Source organism: Silene latifolia, unplaced genomic scaffold, assembly GCF_048544455.1.
Source record: "Silene latifolia isolate original U9 population unplaced genomic scaffold, ASM4854445v1 scaffold_202, whole genome shotgun sequence".
In the NCBI taxonomy this organism is placed as follows: Eukaryota; Viridiplantae; Streptophyta; class Magnoliopsida; order Caryophyllales; family Caryophyllaceae; genus Silene; species Silene latifolia.
This window is the reverse complement of record NW_027413165.1, coordinates 145,299-154,922: the sequence shown is the minus strand read 5'-3', so window position 1 is coordinate 154,922 and position 9,624 is coordinate 145,299. Positions and strand designations below refer to the sequence as shown.

General features: G+C 40.5%; 1 protein-coding gene across 1 annotated transcript; it reads right to left on the bottom strand.

Moving 5' to 3' along the window:
• Window positions 1–2,357: 2,357 nt before the first annotated feature.
• LOC141638646 (uncharacterized) lies at window positions 2,358–3,128 on the bottom strand. Its single transcript, XM_074447990.1, has 2 exons — window positions 3,012–3,128; window positions 2,358–2,882 (listed from the first exon to the last, which is right to left on the bottom strand). The coding sequence occupies exons 1-2, from the start codon at window positions 3,126–3,128 to the stop codon at window positions 2,358–2,360; spliced, it is 642 nt and encodes a 213-aa protein (XP_074304091.1).
• Between the last annotated feature and the right edge of the window lie 6,496 nt (window positions 3,129–9,624).

The following is a 9,624-nucleotide window of genomic DNA, read 5'->3' as shown; positions in this document are numbered from 1 at the left end:
AATCATGCATAAAGACTTTATTATAGCCAATTATTTTACACACATCTTGTAAAACTGCATGTGAAAATATACTAAATTTCTATGACCAGATTCGAAATATAACTCATATTAACCTATTTTTCAATTAAATTCGATTTTATCTTGAAAAATCCATATTTCGAGCATAAGACCTCCAAATATTATGAACAATTACAGGTCATCAAAATATAATATATGTAAAAACATATCCAAAAACCACTGGAAAAATCGAAGTTTAGCTAATTTTAGTCCAAAAATGACATTTTTATCATAAAATCACATTTTAATGCCATTATTATACAAAATGAACAATAAAAATCCATAAATTAACCAAAATATCCTAAATACATTTTAGGACCAGAAACTTTAACATGCATAATTGATTTCGTGATATATCATAATAAACACAAATTTATAAGTTTTATTTGTTAATCGTATAACTCGGAAAAACTATAACCGATTTGCATGCAAACAACCTAAGGCTCTGATACCACTTGTTGGAAATCATATTTTAAATATCACATATTTTGGTTTAAATTTTTAGTCATAAAAACTTAAAGATCTTATGCATGCAAATCAAATACAAGAGTGAAGAAAAATCGGTTCCTTACAATTGTATTTTCGGCTATATGGGCACAAATGAAGTCTCCTACCTCACTTGTTCTTGAGCTATAAAGAATATTAGGATGATCCTCCAAAAATCCCAAAGTAGAGATTCTCCTCTTGATTGCACCCAAGATTATCCCTTATCCCCACTAAATAATATAAGCTAGATATTAGTTTAGTAGTTTACCTTAAAATTGATTACTAACACTCATATATTACATTAATAATTTTAGTAATTTTTTATGAACAATTTGGATCAAAAATCTCATGTTTTGATGAAGATTAAAGAGAGAAAAATGAATAATGCATGAACTTTTGCATGTGATAATGTAAGAATGAAATACCAATCGTTGGTTGGCGCAGTGGTAGCATGGGGCTGCGCTTGGTAGGGAGGTCTGCGGATCGATCCCCCACAACTGCGATTGGGAGGGGTTTAAATACCGTAATCCTTGGACACGCCCCGAAATCCGGATTAGTCAGCCCAATGTGGTTCGGATTACCGGATGGTTTAGACAAAAAAAAAAATAATGTAAGAATGAAATAAGAGAACTAATTCTCTCTTAAAGTGAAGGAGGAGCACGGTTTGAGTAGTCCAACTAAGGGCATCTTTTCTTTTTCTTTTTGTCTTCACAAGACAAGATGTGTAAGATGTGTAAGAGTAGGTGTAAGGCTAGTTGTAGGTAGGCATCATCATGCCATTTTATCAAATAAAATAAAATAACCAAAACCCACTAACACTCTTTCCATATTTCGGTCCATCCTCCCAAAAATGGACTATCATTTTATTTTGTCAATTTGTCAATTGTCACACAATATGTCACATGTAGCATGTAACATGTTATTAATTAATTTAATGCATATTTATCACATAAATATCATTTTATAAATTAATTAAATTACATACAATAAATTGACTAGTGATACTTGATCACATAAATAAAATGGGTCATTTAATTATAATTCACAACATCTTGTAATTATAATTAACCATTCATTCATATCTCTATTGTTTCTCAAACAATAAACAATTTTAGTATCACGTCTTTTCAATTACTAAAATAAATCTTATTTAATCCCATTACAATAAGATATCAATATTCTCTCTCACAAATGAATTGTTCAATTTTAAGGAATTGATCAACTTGTATCATCATACAATTAATCAACTTTACAGATAAGGGCATCATCCTTTAGGTGTGACCTTAAGGGATCAACTGACCACCACCGTCCCACGACAGTAACGTCAAACTCTAGCAAGCCAATCGTTACCGATTAATGTTGATCAATTGACTATAAAATGAATCATCCCTTACGTATTCTTAAAATGAGATTTAAACATGTGATCAATATGATCGACAATTGTGATCGCATTATTGTCGGAGGACAGATATTCCAACAAGAAGAATGTGCCAATGACCTTAGTAGATGATGGCTCCGTGGTCAACGTCATACCCTTGAAAACGGCATATAAATTGGGCATGAAAGAATCAGATTGGACTCCTACCAATCAAGGTGTTCGCGCATATGATGGTACATGACGAAAGGTGGTGGGACTTGTTGACCTATTTTTTTTGGTGAAATGTAAGTAATCTCATTAAGCACAGACCAAGGTTACATGATACATCATAAGTTATACTAGCTTACATCAAGATTTGTTCAAGCCATTGCCTATCACTAATCCTCTTAACTCTACTCATCTGTCCTAACAATTTGATTTTCATCGAAGTTTTACATTACATAAACAGAACATCAGGACACAACAGTACACCTTCTATCCTAGCAGCATTCCTTTGCTGCCAGACTGCATAATATCCACTCATAAAGACGGCTACACAAACCAGCTTCTTAAGAGCAGGCCATTTCCTTCTTCCTAACCAGATAATTCCATTCCCACAAGGCATAGGAATCTGCAACCAGCTGCACAGGGAGCTCCGTATAGCAATGACATACCTGCAATGCTGGAATAAATGTGGGATTGTCTCCTTATCAGTACCACAGATACAACACAGCTCATCAGGACATATACCAATTTTATACAAGCGAACTTTAGTATTTAAAGCATTCTTCAGAATGAGCCAGTTCAGGAAGCAATGCTTAGGTATAGCCCAATTACACCAAACTAGCTTAACCCAGCCAACTTTTGGTTCTTTGTGACGAAGCCATTGATAGCCAGACTGCACACTATATCCCTTAGGATCAGCAAGCCAAATACCATTCAGGTAACCAGTAGAAAGAGCATCCCTAGTCCTACAGATTGCCTTCCAATTGCCACTCAAATGGGACTTAGGAAGATATGTAGACCAGGGACACCCTTTTAAGAATTAACCGATGCACCCATTTCACCCAAAGACTGTCTGGCTTGCTATAAACCCACCAAACCAATTTACCAATGAAGGCAACATTCCAGTGAAAGCTATCTCGAATACCCAAGCCCCCCTCATGTTTGGGAGTACATACTTGCTCCCATCCAACCAGAGGTACTCTACCATAAGAACTTGTCCCATCCCATAAGTAGTTGCGACAGATGCTATTAATCTTTTGGAGGACCCCTTTAGGAAGTAGAAAAATGTTTGCCCAGTATGTATACAGAGAAGTGAGAACAGACTGGACTAAAGTTAGTCCTTGTTGACCTAACCATAGCCACATGGCCAATTGAATGAAAGGTCAATTTTCAAATAGTGGACATCGAGGCATCCTTCAACATACTTCATGGAGGACCCTGGATTCACGCTTCCAAAGCGATAACATCCACACTCCACCAGAAAATCAAAATCCCACTAAATGGTAAGGTGGTGACGATCACTTCGTCGCCCATCAAGGCAATCATCGAAAAGAAGTCAAGCAATCAAGTCCTTATAGATCCAGTACATGAACTTGGGGGCTTTCACATCATAAACGTCATAGAGAGCGAGTTGGCACCATTATACTTCAATACCTACTCTAACCTAGTGGTCAACCACATACTCAAAACCATACTTCCCGGGAATGCCTTTGAATCCTATCCGAAGGAGCACCATTGCCCCCTATAAGGAGGGAAATTCACAAAGAATACCCCTTGGATTAGGATACAAACCCACCAAAGAGGAAGTTCTCGAGATGCTCGCTCAAATTCAAAACCGTAAGAATGTGGGAATTCAAATGCGACCCTATCTCCTTACCCTAAATGGATACTTCGTTAGGGAAGGAAGTCAAGAATTCTTTCATGGATTTCCCGAACCTTGGCATTATCTCGAAAGGAAGCTAGCCGGAATCGAGATCTTTCACGATTGCTACTTCATTCCTCCAAAAACGGTTCCTACCGTCAAGACTCGTCAAGCACCTTGCCTAGACGAACAAGCTGTGAGTCTACTATTTGGAGAAGATCGATTTGTTAGAGCCGCGTAGGACGAGATCATTACTATGATACTTCAAGATGATCACTTCAACCCTACCGCATTAATCACAGAAATCAACACCAATCAGCAGAAAGGATGGAGAAAATTGATCAAGTGGACAAACAACCAAGGAAGACTCTTCAAGCTCACTACTGGAGAAGGAGAGATGTTCAAAGGAGAACCAGAAGACGATGAATTCGAGTCAGAGTCAGAGTCGGAGTCTAGAGAAGTTCCTAGAGAGTCTCTTCCTGTCGTCGTTCCCACTCCCCTCGTTTCTCCTAGCCTAATATCGAATAACAACGGTAGTTCGGGAAATGTCCCAACCACTGTCCCTTTACCGCCACTGACCACAGATCAGATGACATCTTTGTTTCAACTTTTCTCAAATCTTAAATAAATCAGGTTCTGCTTACTCTTCGTGTTATCTTGAATGCAATTCTGTTTACGATGATGATGAGAATGACCCAGACCCTGACTCAATCGAGATACCTCCCTACATAGCCAAAGAAATACTACAAGAAGGGGAAGGGGGACCCGTGATAGAAGATACTGAACCCATCAACATAGGAACCGAACTAGAACCCCAAGGACTTAGGATTGGGACCACCCTGAGCCCCACCGAAAGGGCCAATTTCATAGACCTCCTACACGAGTTCAAAGACGTTTTCGCTTGGTCCTAACAAGATATGCCGGGGATCGATAGGGAGATTGCAGAGCATAGAATCCCAATCAAACCAGGGTTCAAACCCGTGAAACAGAAGCTTCGAAGAATGAGGACAGAATGGGCTCTTAAAATCAAAGAAGAAGTCGATAAATAATTCAAAGCCGGGTTCATCAAAGTTTCTGAGTACTCAGACTGGGTGGCTAACATAGTACCCGTACCCAAAAAGTATGAGAGAATCCGTGTTTGTGTTGACTTTAGAGACTTAAACAAAGCAAGCCCTAAGGATGACTTTCCTCTACCACATATCGACATATTAGTGGATAATACAGCGGATCACGCATTGCTATCCTTCATGGATGGATACGCGGGATATAACCAGATCAAGATGGCCTTAGAGGACATGCATAACACCGCCTTCGTCACTCAATGGGGAACCTACTATTACACGGTCATGCCGTTTGGGTTAATCAACGCCGGAGCTACATACCAACACACCGCAACTACGCTCTTACATGACATGATGCATTAAGAAGTTGAGGTATACGTAGATGACATGATCGTCAAGTCCAAGGAAAGAGAGGGACATATTGCAAACCTTCGCAAATTCTTCTCGAGGCTACGGAAGTACAACATGAGGCTCAATCCTCAGAAATGCGCATTCGGAGTGACATTTGGCAAACTCCTGGGATACGTGGTTAGCCAACGAGGTATAGAAATAGACCCTTCAAAGATCAAAGCTTTAATCGAAATGCCGCAACCTCAAACAGAGAAAGAAGTTAGGGGATTCCTAGGCAAGGTACAATACATCAGTCGATTTATATCGAACTCACCATGATCTGCGAACCCATATTCAAGAAGTTAAAGAAAATAGATCACACCATTTGGGATGATGACTGTCAGAAGGCTTTCGACCGAATCAAGGAAATACTAGCCAAACCGCCAGTGCTCATGCCACCTCAACGAGATCAACCTCTTAGTTTATATCTCACGGTAACCGAAACGGCGATGGGCGCCATGCTAGCTCAAACCGTAGGAAAAGAAGAAAGAGCCATCTACTACCTTAGTAAGAAGTTCTTGGAGTACGAGTGCAAATACACACCACTCGAGAAGACATGCCTCGCTCTTGTGTGGGCAACGAAGAAGCTACGCCACTACATGCTTAGCTACTCCGTCAAAATATTCTCCAAAATGGATCCTGTCAAATACCTCTTCGAGAAACCCGTTCTCAATGGACGTCTAGCGAGATGGACTTTGATGCTCTCTGAGTTCGATCTTAAATATGTACCTTTGAAAGTCATAAAGGGGTGCGCCGTTGTCGAATTCTTCGCAGAAAATCCCATCAATGATGCACAAACGATAGACACTTGGTCATTCCCGGATGAGGATATACTCCAAACAGATGTAGACTCCTGGGACCTCTATTTTGATGGAGCATCGAACTTGAGAGGATTTGGAATAGGGGTGTTGCTCATTTCTCCTGAAGGCGAGCATACACCAATCTCTGTCAAACTCGACTTCGAGGTGACAAATAACGCTGCAGAATACGAAGCCTGTCTCATTGGATTGCAAGTGGCAGTAAGTTTAGGCATCAGGAATCTTCGAGTACATGGGGATTCCTCTTTGATCATCAATCAAGTTACGGGATCTTGGAAAATCCGAAGCGAAAGCTTGGCGCCTTATCAAGCCAGAATAGACCAAGTAGCCCAATTCTTCGATCAAATAACCTACTTACATTTACCTCGAGAAGAAAATCAATTTGCAGATGCTCTTGCAAAACTCGCATCTTTGATTAACATGCCGGATAGTATGGTAGAAATGCCTTTATGCATCGAACGACGAGCAGAGCCAGCTTATGTGCACCAAATTACCAATGAAGAGGAAATCACGGAGGAGCCTTGGTTCCAAGCAATCCTAAACTTCAAGCTCAACGACACCTATCCACCAGAAATGGACAAAAGGGGACAACGCGCTATCCGCTTACTAGCTTCCCAATACGTCCTCATGCAAGGAGAACTATACAAAAGAACACCTCTTGGTGTAATCCTACGTTGTCTTGATCATTCACTGGCACGAAAAGTGATGGAAGAAGTCCATGACGGAGAATGTGGCCCTCATATGAGTGGACCTATGATGGCAAAGAAAATCACACGTTTAGGATATTATTGGACCACGATGGAATCAGATTGCATCAAATATGTGAGACATTGCCATAATTGCCAAATCTTCGGGAATGTGCAACATGTTCCTCCCTCATTGCTTTACACCTTGACATCTCCCTGGCCATTTTCTGCTTGGGGAATAGACATCATCGACAAGATCACTCCAGCTGGAACAGGAGGTCACTGTTTCATCCTAGTAGCAATCGATTATTTCACCTAGTGGGTGGAAGCGGCTTCCTACACCAGTCTTACAACAAAGAATGTGGCAAAGTTCATACAAACCAATATCATCTGTCGATATGGTTGCCCACATGAGATCATCAGTGACAATGGATCACATTTCCAAGCTGAGACTGAACAATTGCTAGCCAAGTACAAAATCAAGCACCACCACTCCTCGCCATATAGACCACAAACCAATGGCGCGGTAGAGGTAGCGAACAAAAACGTTGTCACAATTCTCAAGAAAATGATTGATAACTCTAGAGATTGGCCGAGCAAGATACCCTTTGCTTTATGGGGATACCGTACATCCGTTAGGACGCTCACTAGGGCTACTCCTTTCTATTTGACCTACGGCATGGAAGCCGTACAACCAGTCGAGCTAGAAATACCATCCTTGTGTATCTTACTCGAAAGTCAAATACCCGAAGCCGAATGGAAGAGGGACAGATACAAAGAACTCATCCTCCTGGATGAACGAAGGTTACGTGCATTACATAATGTGCAGAAATATCAGGCACGTATCAAACGAGCCTTCAACAAAAGGGTTAAGCTAAGGAACATCAAAGAAGGAGATTTGGTCCTCAAATCCATTAGGGCTCTTTTACCTGTCGATCCACGAGGAAAATTCAAACCCAATTGGGCCGGGCCATTCCTAGTCAAGTCCATACTTCCAGGGGGTGCGGTTAGGATTACAGACCTAAACGGGAACGAATTTACCAACCCAACAAACCTTGACCAATTAAAACGTTATTATGCCTAGAGTGGGAGCAAAAGCGCGCCTCGCGTAACCTCACGTGTCGCTCTTGTGGCACGAAATAAACGGCCCCTAGCCAAGCTGAATCAAGCTAATGTCATCTTGCTCTTGCATTTTGACAATTTGTCATTCTCATATCATCAAATAAACTAAATTGCATTTTCAGAGTAAGTAAAGCACATGCTTATTTTCTAAAGTTCATTACAAGCTCTTGCTTAGAACAATTATTCTTTTACATTTACTCGAACTACGCGCAAGGGTTTGATTTCATTTTTTTAATGAATACGTTGGCAATCCTTCAGGGGATACAACCCACTTAATCGCTTTAAATGTAAATAGAAGGGCATTTGCAAATGCATTTGAAATTCGACAAGAATAATGAAAAGAAAACCACAACGGTTTCATAACCAATCAACCTCTTTTATTTCATTTCATAATAATAATACGTTACATAATAAAATCATAATAAAAATAAATAGGCTAGGATTCTAAAAGCCCACCTTCTTATTACAATAATAATAATAAATAATAATAAAAGACATAGGCTACTCTTCTATTTTCCCTTTGCCTTTGTCATTTTTATCATACTTCTTGTCGCGACCTCGAGCCGGACGCTCCTGCGCCACTTCCGACCTAATCACCAATGGTCTCTCTCGTGGTCTCGCTTTGGCATTCTTGCCAACCACCATCTCGACGGCAAGAGAAGTCTTTGGTTTCTTCGAAGGATGAACAACTCGAAACCCGACTTCTTCCTCTCCCTCGGTCAGATGCTTCTCCTTCTCTTTTTCCACCTCGCGAACCTTGTAGTCAACTGGTTCACGCTTCCTCAGTTTCTCGTGCTCCTCCGGATTAGCAGCCTTCCTCCACCGCATATAGGAATCTGACACTCATAAAGCACTGACAGAAGAATTCAAGAACCAAATGTTCCTCTGAGCCCATTTGATGGCCCACTCTCTTCGACTCTCCGTAGTAAGCGCCACGGCGATCTGGGGGCGATGTCAAGCTTCGGGATCATCTGCTTCAATCTAACCTGCCTCATTAACCTCTCCGGGAAGATGCATATCATAAACTCCAAGCCGGAAATGCGAACAGCTCGGGTAGGATCCAGGGAAGATACTCCAGTAATAGATTTGAGGTGCCACCATGGTACGATCCATCTAATTAAGGGGCCATCTTCACTTTTCAACTTGTTTTCCCAGTAGTTTCACACTCGAGTGAAGTCCACCATGTAAAGCCTGGTCCTCATTGCAATCGAACGAGCATGGTAAGAAGGAACATTAACTGAGGGCTCGATCAATCGAAGACGCTCCATAAGCCAGACCTACCAAAAGCGGGTATTAGCAAAATACAAAAAAAAAAAAAAATTACAAAAAAATAATACAAAAAAAAAATGAAAAAAAAAGAAAACGAAAAGAAAGAAAAAGAAAGAAAAGTACTCTTTTACCTGCAAAATAATGGGGCTTCCCAAATACGGTAGGTCACGGTTGGCTTTCCTGTTATCCAAGCCCAATAGGATCTCTCCTAAACACAGACAAGCTGGGCTCCTGCGCAGCTCCATTTGCTCAATCAGGCTCAAAAGACGAAGGTCGCCCCTCATGTCCTTATCAACATGCCCTTGAAGGACATATACATGTAGTAGGCAAAACCCGAATGCCCTTCGCCTTCACTACTACAAATATCACAATACGTAACACTTAATAGAGAACGGTTAAATTAAATAGGCGTTTTCAAGAAACAAAGAAAATGGTCATCCTACCTAACTGTTCTCTATCTTTTATAATAGAGAACGTCTGATTACATAGGCGTTTTATAAGAAAATAAAGA